Source organism: Acanthochromis polyacanthus, chromosome 16 (genome assembly GCF_021347895.1).
Source record: "Acanthochromis polyacanthus isolate Apoly-LR-REF ecotype Palm Island chromosome 16, KAUST_Apoly_ChrSc, whole genome shotgun sequence".
Taxonomy (NCBI): Eukaryota; Metazoa; Chordata; class Actinopteri; family Pomacentridae; genus Acanthochromis; species Acanthochromis polyacanthus.
The window spans coordinates 5,992,944-6,016,770 of NC_067128.1; the positions used below are offsets into that span (position 1 = coordinate 5,992,944).

Here is a 23,827-nt window from a genome sequence, read left to right on the forward strand (position 1 = left end):
ATGAGCATGGATGCAGCCTGAGGACGGATCGGTCTGTCGGTAGACTCACTGAGACTGGCAGCGGGAGGTGGGCGGGTGGTGATAGGTTGGAGGGCTGTTCAGGAGCATGGCGGGACTCCTGCAGTGGAGAGGAGTGAGTCAGCACAAGACTGGAGCAGAGAGGGTGGGTCAAAGTGTGGCGACGGGACCAGACAGGGGCCAGGAGGCTCGTTTATGGGGGTTGTGGCCGGTGCAGGGTTGTGAAGGGGAACGTGTGCTTCTGCTCTGGACTCGCTCTGCTTGTTGCCAGACCTCCAGCCGAGGTCCGTCACCCACACCTCTCCCCTTCCCACCTCACCCGCCTCCTCCCTGTGAAGGTGCACTGAATACCGAAGAGCCAGAGGCTGCATGGCTGCTTTACAAAGGCTGCTCTTTTCTCTGTCTCATGCTCTCCTCGTTCTTGTTCTGCTCTACATTCCTTCGTTCGCTCGGCTCCCGGTGCCCTCTTCCCTCGTCTCGCTTTCTTCTCCGTCTCCCTCTCCATTTCTTCCATCCTCACCCCTGCCTCTCTGCCTCCCACCCCTTCCCTGTGTATTTGTTTCATAAAACCCTTCCATCTCTCCTTCCCTCTCTCCCTCCAGGATGCATCTATTATTAACACACACCTCTGGCTCTCGCCAAAGACTCAACCAAGGTTCGGGCCAAGCTCCTCAGCATTTTAATCACCCATAATGAGTGAGAAATGATGAATAAAAGTGCCTGCATGCGGCCTGTTTGCGTGACAGCAATTAATTCCTGTCTTAAATACTGTATGTGCAGCTCATCATCGCGTATTTTCTCGGCCCGATGTGCTGCATCCCTCGAGATTTCCTGCTGCGAGAAGCATGTTGTGTAGAAAAATCAATCAGGGAGCATCCAGACACCAAAATACACAGTGAATCAGAGCTGGTGTTCTGCTGGATAATGCATATCATGTTAGCGTTGCTCTCGGGCGGACGATACCGTAGCCGTGGAATTAGTCGTGCACGGGTTCCCACTGCGGAGGTTGTGTTTAACCTCTCCTGCGGCAGGTTTCTGCAGTGGCACATTCAAGCCGTTGTCATACGAGTTGCAGAGATGCTCGGGCTGAGCGTCTTCTCCGGTGACTAGCATGGCCTCTTTTCATCATCTACTTCCCTCCTCTCTTTGAACAAACACAAGGCCCAGGGCAGGGATCTGTCAGGGGTCCACCACTTGCAGAGAAAAGGGGGAATTATGTTTCTGCAAGACGACCAGAACCTCAAATTCATTCCCGCTTTGACTTGTAGAAGCAAAGAGGCTGCAGCTATTGTTTTGCTGTGAGACAACATCACAGAGCAGAGAGGGCTCCTCTCTAATTGTGATGTTGAGAAAACACACAAGCTTGGAAATGAGATAAATCTGAGTGCATCCCTTTTATCACTGGTTTATTTATACTGGTAAACATCAAACAGAAACAACAGCAAAATCAAGAGCGGACGTCCTCCCATTCTGGTGATTATCGTTTCTCTTACATCGACAAGTTAATTTACAATGGTTGTCATCGGCGTGACATAACGTCAGTAAGTAAAAAATATGGAAATGAACCGCGTTCCCGCTGATATCTGATTACTTCCTGCACCTGACACGCTGTCGCCGTTTGCTGCAATTGTCACTCAAATCGGTCACGACAGGAATCCTATCAGAGCTGAGTCTTTATGTAATTATGTGATAAAAATGTATCGATTCAAACCGGAGGGCAGTATTAGGCTGTGCCACAAAAAAATGCTGCATTGTGCTGTGTCTGGGAGTGTCGGCATGAAACCATGGAGCAGCGTCTGTCTCCTACATTCTGTTTCCTACACCTCTGGGATGTAAAGCACATTCGTAATCTCTCCAAACCATCGCCAAGGTAATTAAGACATGTCACCGTCTGTCTGTAGAGCTGGAGACAAGAATCGTGTTCACAGTCTACAGAGATTGTATCACTTTAAGTACCAGGCAATGAGGCTGCGAGTATAATAACCCCATCCCCTGTGTGATGTTTTCTTTGTTATTATACAGTATGTCCAGGTTACTGCATTCAATACCACATGAACACTTAGGTTGTACTGAGATATACAGTATCTCACACAACTAAACATTATTGTACATGAACTTGGTTTATACATCGTTGTGCCTTTCAAAGTTTGAGCAAATGTTGTTATAAAGAAGACTTTGATCGGTTATAAGGTAGAAAACAAACGTGAAACATTTTCCTGCAACCCTGTGAGCCTGTCTTCCCCCAGATACACGAGAGAAGCTTCTACAGGTCCCTCCATAAAGAGCACCAAAGCTCGAAAACAAGGCATAAAATCCCTGTCTGCTCCGCGACGGGCCGCAAATCCAATCCAAGAAAAACAAGACGAACTCGAAATCATAAAGTGCTCTCCAGAAGCCACTCGGACCTGGAGAGCTTGTCTCTGGCCCGGTGAATGTTTGTGGAGCCCTCGATCTGCGGCAGCTCGCCGCTCATCGACAGGCTGCGTTTGGACCGCAGGCTGGCGCCGGTTTTGGGGTAAGCCACGTAGCAGCGCTCCCTGTAAGAGTCTGCGTTCAGAGAGTGCCTGCGGTTCACCCTCGCCGCCCCGGCAGGAACAGTCATGTAATGCCGAGCAGCTTGTTGTGGCCGCGGGCCTCTGGGAACCGCAGTCCATTTGGTGTGTTGGCCGGGGACGGCGAGGGCGATGGCGGCCATTTTGACCTCAGAGGAGTTATTCCGGTTCATGTTATCCAGCTCGACGTCCGCTTGTGCTTCGGCACGGCGAGACTCTGAGGGTTTTGGTGGAGCAATGGAGCGTTTGGGCCTTGGGGCACCGGGGGAGGCCGGGTGCCAGCTGTGACTGCCGGCGGAGGTGGAGACGGTGCAGTCGGGGACAGAAGGTTTTGTGGTGGCGACAACGACAGGTGGCCTCTGCTTCACCGGCTCTGGAGGCGGCAGGGACACCCGCAGACAATCCTTGTCATTCTTCTCTGGACGCAGGACCTGCTTAGAGAGAGACTTGGGAATCCCGCAGCCTTGTAGCTGTCCATCACTGCTCAGCGAGCGGATATCCCCCATCTCTAGCGCCTGACATGACAGGAGACAAGTACAAGAGGAGAGAGAGAATGAAAGCAGATTTATCGACAGCGTTTTACGCCATGGACTTGATGAAGAAAATAGCACACCTTTTGCTACATAAACCTTCTAGTTTCACCCCTTCATTCCATTTCCCATCTACAATTCTTTTATCGTTTGTTATTTATTGCCATCTGTCAGACCCCCTTCTTGCCTTTTGTTGTCACATTTTTGCTATTTGTAATTTTTTGCCAGACTTCTTGATCCAATTTCCCTTTGTTCTGTTGTCTTACTGTCTGTCACTGATTAGCAACTATGCACACATTAACCTCTGTTCCCCTCAGTAGTGACATACAGCCTCCTCCCTGTCCTCTGACAACACTATAAAATGTGAACCCTGAAAATCCTCTGGGTCGACTTACCTTAGCAGACTCATACTCTGTGTCAGTAAATCCACCGTATTACCAGAAATGCCAATAAAACACACTACTACAGCAAACTTTGAAAGACTAAGAGTGAAATTTCTCCAACAGACTGTATGTAAAAGATGGATGTAGCCTCTCTTTGGTTTGTGCTTTAGAATGTGGCCATCAACATTTTGGTTGTGAGGAGTGGATCTAACTGAGAACTAGAGGATCTGTCAGTCAAAAAGTAGCCCCAACTTATAGTACACCTAGTTAATCAACCTTTCTCATCTAAACAGAACAATAACTTCCACAATGAATACCATACTGTATTGAAGAAGACTTGAGACTAGCGCTTCAAACCTTAAACTCATAAAGAAAATGTTTACAGATTAAGTAGATCAAATGAAAAATGGGTTCATTTTCTTATCAACTTATTCAGGCATAGAATATAAAACAATGCCGCTTCATCAGATTGTTGAAGTAACAGCATTCTGTCATTCAGATACAGGTCACCTCAATGTTCCTCAAAGCTTCAGACAGCGACAGAAAGAGCCATGGTGCAATATTTGTCATAAACGCGATATTAAACAGTACATCAACGGACATATAATGCACTAACAAACAAAAGACAAAATCTAAACTTACAGCAGCCCATCAAACTGTCAGAATAACTAACAGCCTCATTTATTTATGTTATTAACATCCCGACAGCTGTGACTGAGTTTACGACTCAACCTGAGGAGAAACGCAATGAAACAAATGATTTACCTGCAGCTGATAAACTGGGACTCCAAAACTCATATTTGTTCTTTTTACTTTCAGTATATAGTGCAGATGCCCTCACAAAGGCTGTGCTGTTTCATGCAGTATGCAAACATGTGGCATATACTAAGAAAACCTGGATTAAAGAATCTGTCGCCATAGCAGTAAAGTTATATTTTATGGACATTTTGGTTTGGAATAAACATGAACTTGAGGTGCGAACAACAGATTGTAAAAGGTATTTAATGCTTTTGTATCCCTCTGTTGATTGTTTTGGATGAATATTGGTGCTGAAATGTGCAAACATCTTCCCTAACCCACATACACAACTTGAAGCAACTGTGCAGAGGATTGTGGGTTAAAATGGCCAGAAAAGCATTTTGGCCTGCATGGATCTTGCTCAGAGGAAAGACTCCTAAACAGCTGGAAGTAACAAACTAAACTTCAACTCCTGTTGGTCAGAACCGGCATTACGTACGCTGTCTTCATGGCAGTAAAGTTTGATATTTGATGAAGTAGATGTGATATCGTCGAGCAAAGAAAGAAGCTTTTTCTGTCACAAATACATTTTTACAGCACTGTGAAATGTTGTTTTCGCATATCCCAATTGGGGTCAGAGCATAGGGTCAGCAATGGCATGGTGCCCCTGGAGCAAGAAGGGTAAAGGGCCTTGCTCAAGAGCCCAACAGCGGCCGCATCGGGGTTTAAACCTCTGACCTTTGGATCAGTAGTCCAGAAACTTAACCGTTGTGCCACCAAGAGATTGTGAAATGTGTTTAATGATTTGGCAGCTTTCTGTGGATGTTTTAGGACGATTGCTGGTGCTTAAATGTGCAAAAACCTTCCTGAAACCACATCGAAAACTTGAAGTAACTGTGCATGTTAGCTTCTATACTGGAAAAATACGTTTGGATATAGTAGGCCATGCTGGTATTTTTAACATTTCTGTTTGAATTGGATGCAAAATTGTAGAGCAAACCACCTGTGGAATGTGTTTGATGGTTTTGCAGCTCTTTGTGGATGTTTCAAGACAAATATTGCTGTTCAAACATACAAATACTCTTTCCAAACAACTGCACAGAACTTAAAATTTATTTTACCTGTGCAACTGTCTATCTGTTAATGCGACTGGGTGCAGTTCAGACTTGTGTAGTGTTGAAAGTAATACAGGAATGTTGCCGGATGAAGATTTCTGTCAACTTTTATGGAAAAGGAGGCTCTGTCCATCTTTAATATACAGTCTGTAACCAACACTCATGTTAGAAATAATACACAGAAGAAGAACACAACACCTCAAACTGACCTTATCTGCATCTCCTTGGGTACACACCCGGTAACGAACGATGAGGAAGATGATGAAAGCGAGCACCGAGGCAACGATGATCCCTCCAATTATGACCACGATCGTGCCGCCGAGAAACTGCGACTGCATGAAGTGACATCTGAGATACTGCGGCTCAGTGGTGAAGTGGATGCAGCCGATGACTCTGGTGGCCGTCAGCGCCGTCACCTGGTCGTCGTAGATCGCCAGCACACACAGGTCGTAGTGCGTCCCGGCCGCCAGGTTGTTCACCAGGATGTTCTTGCTGGTTGGAGGAATCATTCTGTAACAGGAGAAGTGGATCGTAAAGGGTTAAATGGAAGGAGACGGGAGCTAATCAGATTATCCGGCTTATTGTTTTTGTAGGGACAACATGACATGACAACCGTTTATCTCTCAGGAGCCTATTTAAGATCTGTCGAGGTTTAATGTTTTGTGACATTTGATTTATTCTCCCCAAAATCATCGGCGATAAAAAGGTTTCTGTGGGGACATGTTTGTTCCTTACATCAGGATTACAACTCTTTAAAGTCTCCTGAGTTCGGTGGCCTCTGTTGAAGCTTCTCATGTGACTTTCCAAGTTCATTTATGAAAGGGAAAAAAAAGGATCTAGGAGACGATGGTATCGCAGTGATTAGCAGTAAACGGAGTGAAATGGGGAAGAGATGAAAGAGTGCGGTGTTCCTCGGATAGGCATGTTGGAGGACTCTGATGCTTTTTGTAAAACACTGGAAGACTGCTCTTTCATCTTCCTATGAGTCCGCAGCTTAGTGCTGACACTCTGTTTTGATTGTGTTGATTAAGCATTATCAGGCTTCTGCACGGAGTGAATGATACTCTCCAGCAAAGGGAGCGGAGATTACGAGTCAAAGAATAAGAAGTCAGATACAGAGCATTAGTCTGTCGTCCTGACAGGATTAATAGACACCACAAATAATCGTGTCGACAGCCAGGTCCACTTTCTAATGACTAAATATCCAAAGAGAATTAAGCGTTCAAAGCAGACCGTGAAGGTAGAACGAGGGTAATGAGATTAGAATGGGATGATACCTTTTGTTTGCATGTGTTTGGATTTGAAGTTTGTTTAGTAGATACAATTGTATTGAGCAGAATATCTGGGTGATAAAATGACAAATTAGTCAAGTCAAGCCGTTGTTATTTATAGCAGGTTTAATATAACACCTAAAGAAGTTTGAATCACTGCAAAGCAGGCGAATATTTATGCACTCATTTCCTGCAGTTTTAATTAATTAACGACACTTTGTAAAAATCAGTTTGTCACTTTAGCATTAAAGAGTCTTTTAAAATAAATTCTTGTCCGAAAAGGCAAGTTAGACTACAGCCAACATTGAAAAGCATTAAAAAGGGGGAGAAAACTTCCAAGATGGATGAATATTTCCAATATTCACTGTGTAGTTAACCAATTTTAAAGACAAGGTAAAGGCAAGGACTTGATGATAGAACTGGAAAATCTGTTATGATTAAATGTTTAATTTCAGTCAAAATCGATAATCATTGATAGTTTACAATCTATTTTTAATAAAGAGCCGCAGAAAAAAAAGTGAAAATTAACCACATAAACGAGCAATGTTCCCCCAACTGTAAAAAAAAAACAACTAACACATAAATTAATGAACACACGTATATAATAATTAAAGGACCAAAGAAAGCAAATAAATATTGGGTTTTGAGGTCAACTGATCTTACATCGATGAGACAAACTTTCAAGAAACTATTGAGCAGCCTCCACTCAGGGAGGCAAAGGTGACGGCAGACTAATATGCCTGAGGAGACCTGCATGGTAACCTCAGGGAGACCGCTGGATGGCTAAGAGCCTCCAATATCAGGTAAAAGGTCGACTTTTTATGAGCCAGGGACAGAGCACCACTGAGGTTTGTTATTGCACTTTGGTTTTGTGCTTTCATAGAGGTTTGCCATTGAATGAAACTCTCAAACATTTTATCAAACAATTTCCTTCTTACATTGATGAAATGTCGTTTCATCACTCGAAGCTCATTCCTTTATCCTTTTTTAATTTGTAAATGTTTTAAATAATCATCTCTGTACCTTGGCTAAAGTGTTTTAAATTTAAATCAAAGTTGTTTCCTACTTGTTTTGAATCAAAAATAAGCCATTAAATTACAAACAGCTATCAATATTGATGGAAATTAAACACTTTGCTGTGATGAATTTCTTACCAGCTTGAGTCGTCACATAATTTTTGAAATCAGCCAGACAGTTTGCATACACGGTGCCTATAAGAAGCATCCAGCCTCCTTGGAAGCTTTCCCCTTTTATTGGTTTTGAATCATGATCAATTAAATTTGGCTTTTTTGACAACAATTCACAAAAATGATTCTTTCCTGTCAAAGTAAAAACACATTCCTTCAAAATAATGCCAAAATATATCAAAAATATATTCACACACTTTAAAATAACTCACTAAATTGAACTAATTTCTGTTGTTTCAAATTCATTAACAATAGTGGCTTAACTTCACTGACTCATCTTTTGCTCACACATTTTTAGTAAATCTATCATTTCCAGCAGCATTAAATGCAATATCTATCTATGCAGCACGTGTTTGAGAGGTTCAAATTCTTTCCCCTACATCAGTTCATACTCTTCTCCTCACCTGTACACCAGAGAGTCGTCGTAGGTTCCGTTATACTGGATCTGAAACATTCTGATTCCTGGGATGCTCCTGTGGAAGTTGAACTTGACCAGCGCTGACGTGGACGTGGCCTCGGCTATCACCACTTTCTTCTCCTGGCTTGTCTTGGCATTTCCCAGCGGGACGCCTCCCGCCTCGGCGCCCGTTTTGGTCACCGTGGCGATGTCTGACGACCCGGGGTCGGGCTCCTGCTCGGCGATCGTGTTGTTGATGATGTGAGGGAGTTTAGCGATGACCAGATCCACCGTCTGCTGGGCTTCTCCGGCCGGGTTGGAGGCCACACAGGTGAAGGAACCTGCAACACAGAATAATTAGAGTTTCCTCACAGCACTGAGGGTCACACGTGCAATGAAGCCACAATGAACACATCTTATAACAACAACAGTTAGTTTTGGATTAGTTAGAACTGACTTACTAACAAGAAACACATGAAGGAAAAATTAACATTTGTGATGCAGAAAAATGACCAATGTTGAGCCAGAAGCAACACTGTTGAAATTCAACAGTTTTAAAACATTCTTGACTTAATTTTGAACATTTTACAGTGTTTTCCTTGCCCCCCCCCCAAGTTTAACTAGTAAAATGACAGAAAACTCTGTGTTAATTTGCATTTTAGTCCTACAAACAAGCTTAAACTAGAAATAATGTCAATCATAACATCTTTGCAAATGCAATTTGCTCACAATAGTTTCCCATAAAATTTCAGTTTTTAGTACATTTAAACTTGCCAAACATATTATTTCCTAGATATTTGCTTTAAAAAAATACTGAAAAGTAACAAAAAAATATATAAATTGTTGTTAGCCATACTGTTAAATTAGAGATAGTATCTACAAAAATCACAGAATAAATAATATTCCTTTACATGTCAACTGACAAAAGTAACTTCCCAAATCTGTAAATAATGTACGTATAGAAAAATCCGTATTTTTACAAACAGTAAGTCATAATTTTTTATAATGCGACAGATTTTTTGCTTTTATTTTCATATTTTCTTTCAGTTTCTGAACATTACAGCATTCCACAGTTTTTTCCCCTAAGTTTTTTATAGTCAGCACTTTTTATATAGAATTTTGAGTGCCATTAATTAAAACTCAATCAAATAAAATGTAATTTCTGTTATGTGTATGTAACCTTTATGTTGCAGTTAAAGAATTTGAAAATAAAGTTGATGCTATACATGAAAAACAAGTTTGTAGAGATAAAAATGACTTTGTGAGGTAGAAAGTTTTATTCTGCTGCAGTTTAATTATCATTTAAACGTGTTTATTTAAGCACACTTCTTGTGTACTCACATAAACATTTAAAACTCGACATTGTTCTTAAGGATTTTGCATTAATTCTCACCATGCCAAACAGTTTTGCTTTGATTTTGACACGAAAAGGCAACAAACTCAGCCTCAGCTTGTCTAAACTAATTAACACATTATTTCCGTCCTGCTGTCAAGTAAAAATGTGTAAAAGTTGTGTGTTTTTTAAAAGCGGGTTTGTCTCAGACTGTTCTGGAGATCAGGTCGTTCCTTTCTTCTGCAGATTTAGAAAAGGTCACTCGTGCTTTTATCTCCTCCAGACTCGACTGTTGCTGAACGCTTTGCTCTGGTAGCAGCAGGAGAAACATCCAGAGTCTGAAGCTGATACAAAAACACTGCTGCCGGGCTTTTAACATCAGAGAGCCGACCGCATTACGGCAAACCTCGGTGCCCCTCTCAGGCTACAGCAGAGTTTTAGAGAGATTTTAAGGTTTAATTGCTTGTTTTTTATGCCTTGAATGGTCCGACTCCTGCATATATCTGAAACCTCAGCTGTGGAACTTAATCACGCAAGAAGACTTTAAATCTCTTCTTAAACTACAATTTAATCACTTCATTTTTTATTAACCCTTTAAGCTTCAGTCAATTCCAGCCGTTTTCAGTACAAAAAATCGCTAATATTCTATTTTTAAATAAAAAAAATTACGAAAAATACAGGGAATATTGGACGGGCATTGGGAGGTGCATTTCCTTGAAAACGACCGATTCGGGGATTTTATACCGACTTCAGGACATGTTTTGGACAAAATAGTTTACTGGCTTGTGTCATCTGGATGTAAAAGGTTAGATTATGGCCGTTTTTTGTGGAATCTTTTTTTTGTGTGTGTAATAATGAACCCGGAAATGTGAGTCGCGCTGTGTGCGTTGAAGCCGTGTATAGAGAACGGATGGATGAATATTCGTTTTTGTCGGACAAATGTGTTTTTCTCACCCGCTGTAGTAATCGCATCTGAAAGTGGTTTATACCGGCGGATTCATGAGAATCTAAGCTTTCCATCTGCGTATAGTGTTTGTATAATCGTGTTTGCAGCCGTCGGACATTCTTGAAATTCCTATGCAAATTAGTAGGTGTACCGCCGGCGGTACACTGAAGCTTAAGGGGTAATTATCATTATTGTGGACATTATTTAGAGTTTTGACCTATTTTTTATGACAATTTGCCATAATATTGTTTTCTGTGATTTCGCAAAACTAGACAAATCTGTAAAACAACATATATAGAGTCATTAATAGAGCCAGTTCAGCTTTTCCCTCCATTTAATGGTAAATAAAATGGTGCTTTTATTACCATAAGTTAACTCCTAACACCCTAGTGCTGCCCATCCGTTATTAAAATGCTGCGAGCTGTTATTTCAAGGTTTGCTTTGTTGAGAAGCTGCCTGGTTCTGCTGTGACTAACTTGGATGCAGCATTTGTTGTTCTTCATTACTGATGCATCAAATTTGGTAGAGTTACAGCTTAGAATTTTTGGAACAGATTCAACAACATCAGTGTCGGTGACTCATTGTTTTAAGGTTGTCGTTTACTCTCTAATTTACAGTTCAGATTAGCATAAATGTCAGGTTGAGCTGATGATGTTCAGACGATGCAGCCAGTGAGAGTCTGTGTAAAGATTCAACCGTCAAATAAATCTAATTAAAATAGCTTTGAAACTTCCACTGTGCATTTTATGAAGTCGCTGCACAAATTGATCATTTTCTCTCACATTAATAATAATTTTACTTGTTTGGGTTGTTGCTTCGAAGTTAGATTTTTCAATAAAACTACACCAAGAGTATTAAATTAGCATGCAGGCGAGTCTACAGTGAGACACATGGGTTGGATTTTGTCTGCAGCTCATTTTTGGGCAAAAATTTAGCAGCTGTACTATTTTCTGAGGGTTTGGAAACACATATGTATATCTCTCTGGAGCCATAGGTCAGAATATTAAACACAGAGGAGGTGAATATATAAGCATACATGCTATAAATGGATGATTGACTGATCGTATATATTGTTTGCAGCACTTGATCGATGCTTAACATATAGTTTAGCAGATTGCATGCGTCAGATGTCCTATAAAATGCATAGTTTGGTTGCTAGACTGTCTGTGGCTGCTGCAGACTCCCCTCAAGTGATAATGGTACAGTCCAACCACAGTCACAAAACAGCCATTTCCTTATTTCGTTTTAACTTCTGAACCAAAAACCCAAACATGAGCAATTAAGAACTAAGCTAAAGTGAAGGTAAAAAGTGAATAATCACAGTTTCAAGCTGATTTCTATTTGATTTATTTTGATGGTGTGCATTTAAATGAAGAACTGCAAAGTGTTATGCAGATCCAGAGAGATTTGTTGGATTTCGCCCAGCTGTGTCTGATCCATGTACTTTAAAGTTGTTCATTTTGCTCTCACAGTTGTGGAACTGTTACTCCTGTTTAGGGTGGAATTTAAAAAAAAAAAAACAGCCTCATGCTTAAGGGGTAAAACATCAGCTGCTAATTCTAACTTTATGTTTAACTCTTTGAACCTCACAACCTGCCGACGGGTTTGTAAAAGATGTTATCTTTCAAAGAATCACCAAAAACAACATCATTTTTCTGCACAAAAGAGATTCCTGAGTTCTATCTAATTCTAGTCGTGGTTGTTCTGTTTCCATAGAGGTGCAGGACTTTATATTGCAGAGAAAATGAGCTTTCATTGAGGAACAAAACTGCCAAGAAACTGCTTGGAGTTCAGAGAATTAAACTACAGATTTGACATGATTTCAACCTTCTTATCTGACTTAAAGGGGATATTTCCATAAATGTCAGACTTTTTTCAAGAAACATGTAAAGTTTTAAGTGGAAAAGCATCTTTATAAATAGATGCCATCAAGGCAGAAAAGTGTGGAATCACCGGAGTGCCATAATAAAAGATAAATCTGTTAAAAAAAATAAGGAAATGAATGTGTAAATATAAAGAGAAATTAAAAAGAATAAATAAAAAAACTGTTAAAAATAAGGAAATAAATGTGTAAATATAAAATGGAATGAATAAAAAATAAGGAAAATGTGTAAATAAAGAAGAATAAATAAACAATAAATCTGTTTTAAAAAATGAGGAAATAAATGTGTAAAAATCAAGAGGAATAAACAAAAAATATGTTAAAAATAAGGAAATAGATGTGAAAATATAAAGACAAATAAGAATAAAAGAATAAATAAAAGAATAAATAAAAATACATCTTTAAAAAATAAGGAAATAAATGCATAAATATGGAGAGGAATAAATAAAAGAATAAATTAAAAAATAAATCTGTTAAAAAAATAAGAAAATAACTGTGTAGTTATTTTATTAAGATGAATATAGAAAAAAACAAATATATTTTTTCCATTTTTTGTTTTTTTTCAGGTATTGACTTCTCACCCTGGACAGGCCCAAAGCCTGATTGACAGCTCAGTCCATCAAGTAAAAGCAAAGGAAAAATGGAAAAACGAAAAGGGACAAGGAACGACAAAATTTACCTTAATATTTCCCTATTATTTTATGAATTTTTTTTCTTTATTCCTCTTTGTATTTACACATTTATTTCCTTATATTTTTTAACTTATTTATCTTTTATAATGGCACTCCTGTGATTCCACAGAACTCACTTTTCATCATGACTTTAATCAGCACACAAACACGCTAAACTTTATCACCTGCTATAGACAAATACTTGAGTCTTATAGGCTCATGTGTACACAAGCAAACAACTAATTTTGTTCTGTCAACAACGCGAGTGCAGCCGGCAGGATGTAAACAAACCGGAGTCCTTGACGGTGCTGATGAGGATGTCCAGCGTCCCGTCGCCATGGACCGTGGATCTGGACGAGTTGGACATGAGGCGTCCGTCGGGTGCGATCCAGTGGATGATGGGGTCGGGGTCTCCTCGGGCTTTACATCGCAGCGTCACGCTCTGACCCTCCAACGCTCGCAGCTCCTGAAGCACAGTGAGGAAGGACCCATTTAAATACACAGAAACACTGATTAGACACCCAACCCAACAACTGTAATCATTTGTGCTGCAAGTTTGGCTATGATATTACATAATGAACGCCTCCTCCACCTTCTCCTCCATAAATGTAATCAATTGATCATTGTCACTATACTGAATTAGCATTATTGCGAAGTCAATATTGCTGCATACGCGCTGGAGTCCGAGTAAAAGTTAATTTTCTCTGCAATTATGCAAAGCAGGCCCACAGAATGTAAATGAGGTGATATAGCTATAGTTATTTGGAAGGGATTTGATCAGATAATGTTGTTTGTATGCATGAATCAAGGACTAAATCATTGTAAGCTGCCACTGTGTACCGAGAGCTTCACCGTGAATCCATCATAAACCTGCAAATAGCCTTTTTAAAAACTCAAAATCCTGCCTAATAGCTTCTCTAAAAGCTCCTCCACTGGCCACAGTTTGATTACGCTCCTTAAGTCGGCCCTTTTATATATATTTTAACAATAATCTGATAGCCGAGTGCCCCAGAAGTCTCCTCTGGCTCTCAAAGCTAGAAGTTAAAAAAAAAAAAGCACCACCTTGGATTAACAAAGGCACAATCCAATACCTGGCTGAGTGTTGAGAGTTTCTGTGTTCAGGGGTTTTACCTGAGAGTGTCTAGTGATGAGAGGAGGCTCGCACAGGAACTCTTCCTCTGAAACGGTCCAGAAATAACGTCCAGCGAGGTGTTGAGGTGAAGCGCAGGTCTCCAGGTCATCCTCCCTGCGCAGCCTCCTCAGCCAGAGCAGCTCACAGTTGCATCTCAGAGGGTTTCCGCCGAAGCTTAACGCGAAAGACAAAGGCCCCATTATCCCGGACGTAGCCAGGACTCCTGCTCGCTGGAAAATGGGGTCAGGAGGGAGCTTCTGGAGCTTGTTGGAGGTCACGTCCAGCCTCTTGAGCTTCTGCAGCCCGGAGAAGGTTCCCTCTGGGATGTAGCTGAGCATGTTGTGGTCCAAGTTGAGCGTGTGGAGGTTGGACATCCTCTGAATGGCCACCCAGGGGGCGCTCTCCAGGTTGTTGTAGGACAAGTCCAGCTCCTCCAGCGCCGTCAGGTCGTTGAAGGCGCCGATCTGGATGTTCGTGAGCTGGTTGTTGTTGAGGATGAGGTGGTGCAGCTTGGACATGCCGCTGAAGGTGTCGTTGGTGATGCGGGTGAGCCGGTTGCTGTCCAGGTGAAGCGCTCGCAGGTTCTCCAGGTCTTTGAAGGCGTGGGGCGCAATGGAGCCGATGGTGTTCCTGGAAAGCGTCAGGTCCACCAGCTTGGTCATGTTGGCGAAGTCCTTGCGTTTGATGCTGGTTATGAAGTTATCACCGAGTCGCATCTCCACCGTGTGCCGGTCGATGTTGGGCGGGACGAACAGGAGCCCCTTTTTGTCGCACTGCGTTGCCAGGTTGGGGTTTAGCACCTGACAGACGCAGCGTTTGGGACAGATTTGAACTTTGTGCGCCTTAACAGCTACGCCAAGGACGATGAGATACACCAGGAGAGACTCCATTTGGCTTTTCAGTCAGGTTAATACACCTGAAAGATCAGAGCAAAGACAGCAGTTACCACTCTGAGCCCCCAGATCCTGCTGTTGGGTTTGAAAGATGTGTCTTCTTTAACCTTCCTGCTGTCCTCATTTACAGGCACCAAAGAACATTGTTTCCTTGTCTGAAAAAATTCCAAAAATTCACCAAAAAAATTCCCCAAATTTGTGAAAACTTGCAAAACCTTCAGGAAGAAAATTCAAATAATTCCTTAAAATCAACTTTTCAATTTCCATGTGAATGTTCTTAAAGAAACATTTTAACATTTCTTTTTTCCAACAAATAATGTTTAAAGATTTCCCAGAAATGTTGAAAATGTGGACATCAGAAGTTTCACTGTGAAAATATTGTTTTTTCCACATTTTCAAACGACACGAGGGTTAAAAGAAATTTCCAAAATTACACTATTTGTCAGTCAGAAACTAAAAACATGAAGAATCTGTGGATTTTTAACCTTTCTGGTAATGAACCAAATGTGCACTTCCACTGAAAAAGTTCTGAGCTTAATTTCATGATTTACCCTCCAAATCACTTAAATCTGCGTGTCATTGAAAAAAAAATCAGCAAAAATAACTTATTTGCAGTAACCAAACTTTATAAAATTCAAAAAAATCTGCACATCTCAGTGCAACTACAAAACCATGACTGACTCAGTCGTGACCAACAATCAGCTACGAAAAATTCAGAGAGTATTCGGCTGGACTGCAGGCAGTGTATACAACATTCAGACTCTGAGATGAAAATAAAACCTAGTGGAGCAATTAAATAAATGCAGTGCAGCTCAGAAACAGTAAATCAAGGAGCAAGTCGTTGGAAAATACATTCAGTGTGAAATGGCTTTCTAGAGTTGATGTGCAGAATACTGGCAAAATGAAGAGATTTTAGAAGCTGTAAAAATGTAAATAATTAAATATCTAAGTCATCTGGAGCCACTACTTTTTCCAGCACTAGTAAAAATGTTGAACATGTTGTTTCCAGTTTTTTTATGTGTAAGAAAGTGATTGTTTCCATAATAAACAATTATGGAATTTGTAAAGACATGATCATAATGAACATAAAAAAAACATTAGTTTTAGTGTGCAAGATATATCCCATGGACTTCAAAACTCCTTCAATTGTATATTGACCCATTTAAAGAAATTCGTGTCATATGGCATGATAACTGTGTCATGTTTCAGTGAAAAATGAGCCCACAGTGAGTAAAAGTGTGACAGCAGCCAAAAAAATACCCAGAACCTGCAGCTTGGACTTTTCTATTTCTAAGGAAAAGTTGTTGTAAGATACATTCAGCATGGTGAAACATCTCTGTTGCCAAAACATGAATACCAAAATACAAAACTCCCAAAGTTTTGAAAAATGTTGCGTAGACCAATTACACTTTTTAAATAAGAAAAAATATTCAAAGAGCCTCAGCTTTCGTTTTTTTTTCTCTTGTGATTTATGGCCTTGTAAGTGTGTGTCATACATCTTTGCTAAACTTTTATGATTATATGTCACTGTGTAATCGCACATCCGCTCAGAAACTGGAGGATTCTGCAAATCTTTTCCTCTAGATTTGAAACTCTATCAGCTCACAGTCAGAGAGTCCAAACAGCGAACATTTCGACGCCTGAACAAACAATAAACGCCGCGCAATTAGACATGAAACTAATTAGTCACCTGCCGACTTGAGAGTGAAACATCTCTGGTAATCTGGGATGATTTCTGTGACAGCGCTCCCTTTAAAAGCCTCCACTCCCCTGATCATACTTTTCTTTTTCTTTTTTTGATATGATAATACCAGCCCCCTTTTATGTTTGTGTACAGAAGGATGAAAGTCTAGACTGGCAGTCCAGGGCCTCATCAGAATTAGACGGATATCTCCCTGGATCATATCGCCAATAGGAAAGGGATGATGGGGCCCGGTGCCTCGGCGAGGATGTGCTATGCCTCGCTATCGATTTTCTCTCTGCTCTCTCTGCTGCTACTCTTACTTATGGCACAACTGAGATGGGGGATAAGAAGAGATCCATTTGATGAATCCTGAGACATTGTCAGGGATATAGCGTGTCATAAAACCTAAGGCTTTGGAGATCAGATCAGAGGCTCTGCAGGTGATGCAGCGGAGAGAGCCGAGCAAGTTGTGGTTATATTTAGAGCAGAAATTTAGTGTCATTTTGGTAGAACATGCAATATTCAGCCCTGCGGGTGTCCCATTACAGCGCACCGAAAAGGAATCCAATCAAACACAGGGAACAAGAGATCCAATCCCACAACTGTAGTAAGAAAAAAGAAAAAAATCCAAAGGCCAAGCTTTAAATACAGCAGAGAACAGCTGATTTATGATTATGGCTCTGTGCGGTTTCCTGGTAATGCCTCCATTGTCGATGTTGGGTCTGCATGAAAATCTTCGCCTCAGCAAAGAGCCTGTCAGCCGAGTACCTTCATGCTTCAAAAGCTCGTGTTGCACCCAAGTCGCGGCGTAATAACCTTGACAGTGCGAGTCTGACAAAAAATATCACAGAGACAGGATGAGAGCGACACTCTGCCAGGTGGGGGCATGTTTCTTAGCGCCAAGGAAGTCTGGTGGCATCGCTGACAACGGCTGCATCCTGACAGAAGGGGTAAAAGCGAATCACAACCTGACAAGCAGCCGGGAACGAGGTCGCCTTAAAGCGGCCCATAATAGCGCGGGGAGGAATGACATTATTGGAGAGAGCGCGCTAGGTGTGACACATTCATGAACACTGCAGATGAAGCACCGCTGAAGAAACTCCCAGATGCATTTTTATAACTTTACACACCAGGATCTGAAGGTTTTATTGGGGGCTGCGCAGATCTGAGCCGCAGAGAAACGAACCGTGGAGTTTTTATTGAATGATGTCATGACTCCTTATAGGCGACCTCATGGCCAAACAGTGCTGCTGATGGTGAGCTGTTTTCAACTTTTAATTTGACCTTCTGGAATGAAAAGTAGAGGTGTAGTGAGTTTGACTAGTTAAATTGTGACTACGCTGAATGAAAGTAAGTTTTTAGAAGCTTTTACTTGTTGTTTTTAAAGAATAATGTACAGACTTTCCTGTGTTTTGTTAAATTACAAATAATAACAGATAAAATCACATGAAAGAATATTTGTTTACATGCCAACCTTAAAAAAACCTGTCCACAAAAGTAATCGTTTACAAGTTCACTCTTTAAAAAAAAAAGGTCAAATTTGTAAGCAATGTTCACAAAATCAAAAAAATGTGCTTTGTGTCTTTCTTTCCCAACATTAGACTGTAAAAATACACAACATTTAATGGATTTAGATCAGCAAAAATGTCATTGATTTACGGATGTTTGCATCTAATTAAAATAATAATAATGTAATTGTAAGGATAGAAAGATTCTACGTAATTTAAATGTAATTTTACAGATTTGCTGTGATTTGTTAAATTACAGATTAGAAAAAGTAAAATGATAGAAAAAAGTATTTTTTTTACATGTCAACCTTAAGAAAATGTGGCCACTTCAAAAATTAAAAAAAAATCAGCAAAAATGATTATTTTTAAAAAAATATTTACCATTAATTTCACAGCAAATTTTTAAAAAATGAATTTTAAAAAGTCCAAATTAACCATTTTTTTGCATGTCTATCAATGCATTACTGTAACATTACATTATTTCTCATTGTTTTTAAATTAGCAGAAAATGTGGTTGCTTTACAGATTTTTGCTGTTACTTGAAAAAAACAAACATACATATAGGACTGTAAAATATGTTTTTTTGCTTTGTTTTTAAAGATATTGACTAAAATCACAGGAAAAAAAAGTATTTACTTACATACCAACCCCAAAAAACATGTCTACATCATTAATCTGTATTTTTACAAATATTTTTAGAAATCAATTTGTGATTTTATATGTTTTTTTAACATATGTTTGACAATGAAATTACACTATTTTACTATCTTCAAATCAGCTAAAAAATGTATTATTATTTTCATTATTTTAGATATTTGCTGTTTCTTTTTTTTTTGACAGTTTCTAAACATTTTACGTCTGTTTTTTTGACACATTTTCTTTTCATTTATGTCATTCTGACGAGTCAAAACAACAGAAAAGTTGTTTCCAGTTTAGACTAGTCAGACTAACAGCTGCAGACATCTCAAATGCTAATAGATCTAGTCTGAACGGTTGCACATGGAGGTCATTTGGGGCTTCCAATTGGATGTTAGTCCAATAGTGCTGGTGGAAGTAATGACAGCTTCTGTGGAGGATAATTAACGATTGGTAGAAAATGCAAAAAGCTCCACAGTGAGGAGTTTATGGAGAACGAGAGCTTCGTTAAAGACTTCAGGCCAAATTTTCCTGGAACTTCATCTTCGTCTGCCTTCCTGTAGCTTCTGACGTAACAACAGATATCTGTGACGTCATTTTGACACGTCAAAACTCTGATTTAAGACACCTGTAACTATATTTTGACTTGGCATAACTCCAGTTTCAGACATCTACAACACCATTCCAACTCAATTTAAGATATCTTAGAAAGAGACTTGAGATATGTTGAATTGAGGGGAATTAAAGCTGTGTGAGACTAGTCAGAATTAAGCTGGAGATATGAGAAAGTGGAACCACAACAAGCTGCAGATATGCACAGTTCAGATTGTAGATATCTGTACTGAAAAACACATGAATGGTGAAGGTGACGTAATCTTTCCTGGATATCTGAAATGTTCTTTCTGAGCGGGAAGAATTGAATTACGGATATATAACTGCAGAGCTAAGTGTAGTCGTTTCCAGGTTTAATATCTATTTTTATGTGTGTTTAACAGGAGTGAGGTGTTCTGCTGTTGGCGTGTCAACCATCTTCTGGTCGGACTCTGAATGGTTCGGCCTCTGGTTGTGCAATGAGGCGGAGAGGACCTGCTACTTCCAGACTCCAATGGCACTGAAGAAGTGATATTGATTCACTCTGTGGAGATGGGGCCTTTTTTTCTTTTTGGTCGTTGCTGAAAACTCACCCAAACGTGAAGAGAACGGTTGCAACGGTGAGCTTTTACAAAAGCCGAGGACAAAAGGACCGACACGGGGCAGGAAATATCTGCTACTATCTCCCTAATTTGCATTTAATTACGGGTGTCCCTGTGAGATTTGCATAACAGGTAGCACTCATCAGGAACATGAACAAATAAGTAGATGATCAATCAATGCATTCATCAATCATGCACTTCATCTTTAAATGTCACACCCCCGGAAAATCATTATCCTCCCGGTTGAGCTGTTCATTATATGGAGGCGACTTGGGAGGGTCACAAATAAACAAGAAAACAGATAATCTACTGATGCATTAACCATAATCTCCCTCTTAGTCAATCAGCTGTTCGTTTACTACCTCTGAGCTGATCTGTTCGCCCTCGGAGAACACGGCAGACTGACAGCACACACCCACACATGCACACCAGTGGGTGGATTTGTGCCTAATAGAGGTAGCTCACTACACAACAACCCCCAGCTACAGAGACACATTCATGTGCAGCAGCAGCAGCAGCAGCAGCAGCAGCAGCAGCAGCAGCACTATACTGTAGAGGAGGATATCTATGGTCTCCCAGGGGTAGCATTCGCCAAGAAAAGCCTTATGCAGCACACTGCATGCCAATCGGCCGGTGAGGTCATGGGGGATATGTTTTCAGATGGTCTAACTTATGCTGGAGCTCATGTGAGAAAAGCCTCTGCAATCCACGCCTGGGCAGGAAATCAGGGGGAAGTTAATGAGCTGAAGTCTGCTCCGTTCAGGGCCGACGCCGTGGCAGTGTCTCACCTGGGCAAAGCAGTCGAACGTCTGTGCCGCCGCCAAAAATAAGCTCCGTTGTGTCAAGGAGGTAAAGTGATGCTGCAGCATGATGGGAAAATGGTATCGACAGAGCAGTGAAACAGGCCCTCAGCCGGGCCGCTTTATGAGACCAAATGGAGCTGCTGCTTCTGCTCAAGTGGATCATATTTTGACTGAGCTGCTAGAAATTCTATTTTGTCGGGTAAACGTTCCAAACATCCTGACCAAACACCGATGCTCTCATGAACTCGCAGGTTGTTGTGTTTTTTTTCTGAATGTTTCTCTGAGCTGTGACACCCTTTTTATTCCTACACAGTCTGCCAATGTTAGGATGTGATAGCTCTTGGGTGACAGCCTTGATGCCATGGCAACACAGAGAAACGTCAGTTTTTGGGTGAGATGTAATCAGTGGCTGATTTTCAGATAACCTAATAATATTTAGAACAAAGCAAGCGTCCTCTCAGGAGGAGATGGACCTTGAAAAATCCTGAGGTTTTTGGTTGAAGGCCAGAGCGGTTGAAGCCATGGTAGCATTCAGAGCTAATTCCGAATCATTAAGAGTCCTAATAAAATCCTAAATGACTCGATGGGATGCAGTTATTTTCCAGTGTGTGTGGATGTGTGTGCCGGGGGGACGGCATACTAAGCAGACCCCGCTGCATCAATAGAAGTGCTGTTCATCACCATTTACATCTTCCCCGCTTTTTTTCCAAGTGTTTTTCCGTTCACACCACATCACAAGGAGCACCTTGCCGGAGCGCTGCTGCACTTTTTCATCTTCTTCATGGTGCGTTTCACTGAGCCAGGTGACAAATTGAAATTCAGATCACTGTATTTGGATCTTAATTCTTCTCAGGGGGCTTACGACCTGGGATTTTCTTCCGGAAAGAGGAATGCAGAATCCTTGAACACCACGTCTGAATATCAATACGGCCTTCTCGGGTGAATTTTCTGCACATTGAGGGCCGGCAGGTGTGTGGATATTTCAATTCAGTGCAGTTTCAGGTGCAAGAAGTGCAGAAAACACACCTCTGTCGACATGAGGGCAGCAAACCACAGCCCCTTAGGTGGTGCTTTTGCCTCACACTGCAACAGAAATGCCTAAATAATGCATATCTCCCCTTCTAAGTTGGAGCATCGCAAGTTTGTGCGGTGCGTCAAATCTTAATAAAAGCGCCAAACAAAAAGCTTTTCAAATTTGGGTCAGTGGATGTGGAGCTGCAGAAGGTGAACCACACATCGCTCCGGTGCCATCAGTGGAAGGTGGCGAGCGCATAAGTGCATCCACTGTAGCAGCGAGAGCAAACAGAAGCAGCAAAATGAGGCGTGGGCCTGGTTTCACTGGTGTAGCTGTTACAATGGAGCCTCAGGCACTCATGAATAATAAGATATGTGATAACTAACACTCCACAGAAAAACAGGACCATTACACCTAATCCTTTATGAGGAAAAATCACCTGGAACACATTCTCTGGTCATCTGACAACATCCCCTCATCATCAGCTCCACACATTTATCCCCATTATCAGGTTTATTACTTAGCCTCATTTAGACTTTATCACAGCTAAATGACTGATGTAGAATTTGCCTATCAGGGCTTTAAACACTGATATGAAACATGGATCCTGTGGGCTGATAAAACACACAATAAAGCAGTTTATTCTTTCTCTCCCTGAATTCCCACTTTCACCTGTAGGAGAGACACACAATGCAGCCTTTCTAAAAATAAATCCATCTAACTGACTGCAATTTGAGGGTATTTTTTGTGACCTTGCGGTGCAGGTCCTGGGCTGGTGGCCACAACCCCAGATGATGGAGGGGCTCCTGGGAGAACTACTTAAAGTCCACATTTAAGAGGAAACAAGAGGCTGCGAATGTGCAGAAATGTTGGATTTACCTTGCGGATGAAGCATCAGAGAAGGGAGGTGGGCTGGAGCTGGGTCCCTTCGAATGAGAGCATTCTGCCCCCCTCCACGAAAAAAGATGGGAGCCTCTTCGGAGGAGAATTTCAGGTGTCCCGAAACACGCGTCTCGGCTTTTATAACATGTGACGGCCTGCGAAACAAGCGATGCCCTTCAAGAAATCCATAACCGGCCGGATAAAGGACGATTCCTGCCGCGATCCGCCCGCACCGCCGTCAAAATCCGGATTTTTAGTTAGAAAAACAGGCAGGAAAAACGCAGCCTGAAGGGTCCCGGTGTGGCTGTGAGGCTGCAGCTGTGCGGGATTCGCCTCTACTGCGCATCCGCCTTGTGTTGCACCTCCACCACCAGAGAAAACGCCTTTTGTAGCGACGGGCTGCTTCAAACCTCCACCGCGCTGCTGACTGACTGGAGCTCAATCCGGCCAGATGTTCGGATCGCTTTCACCGGTTTTTTTTCTCTTTTTTTTCTCTCTCTCTCGCTCTCTTTTTTGCTTGCTGGCGACGTAGAGCTCAGTGTGAGTTAATCCAGATTGACTGAAAGGTTGCTGCCGTAATATATCCCCCCTCTGCCCCCGGACTACTGTCATCCACCGACCCGGCTCCATTTCTGACCAGAGGTGCTGTGCGCTGAATGGTAATCGGTGCGCTCCGAGCTGCACAGAGACCATTTGTGTGCACAGACAGATGCAGTGCCTCCCAGCCTATCTCACAGGCAAGCATCATAATTTATTCATGTAGATTGAACTCCGCTGCACGAAAATGCAGCAGACCTATATTATTCTCTAAGAATTCAAATTAAAAAGAAGAAGATAAGGAGCTGGACAGGCTGAAATGTTGATCCAGATTCTGATTCTGGTTGTTGGAAATCCATCTATTGCTGTGGATTTTCCCTTGTACAAGGCAGCTGGTGTGACTGAAGCCAAATATAGCAGCCTATAGCTGAGAATTCTTGCATGTATTACATAGATTATTGGCAAGAAAGTGTTGAGTTGGCTGAAAGACTAAAGGCCTGGCTCCCTGTGGGTCCACTTGG

The 23,827-nt window shown here is 41.4% G+C and overlaps 1 protein-coding gene across 1 annotated transcript; it reads right to left on the reverse strand.

Annotated features, from left to right (window-relative positions):
• Nucleotides 1-1,407: 1,407 nt before the first annotated feature.
• On the reverse strand, nt 1,408-23,481 carry lrfn5b (leucine rich repeat and fibronectin type III domain containing 5b). The gene is made up of 6 exons (XM_022194432.2): nt 22,767-23,481; nt 14,155-15,071; nt 13,315-13,489; nt 8,199-8,532; nt 5,546-5,846; nt 1,408-3,085 (listed from the first exon to the last, which is right to left on the reverse strand). The coding sequence occupies exons 2-6, from the start codon at nt 15,043-15,045 to the stop codon at nt 2,393-2,395; spliced, it is 2,394 nt and encodes a 797-aa protein (XP_022050124.2). The 5' UTR covers nt 15,046-15,071; nt 22,767-23,481; the 3' UTR covers nt 1,408-2,392.
• Between the last annotated feature and the right edge of the window lie 346 nt (nt 23,482-23,827).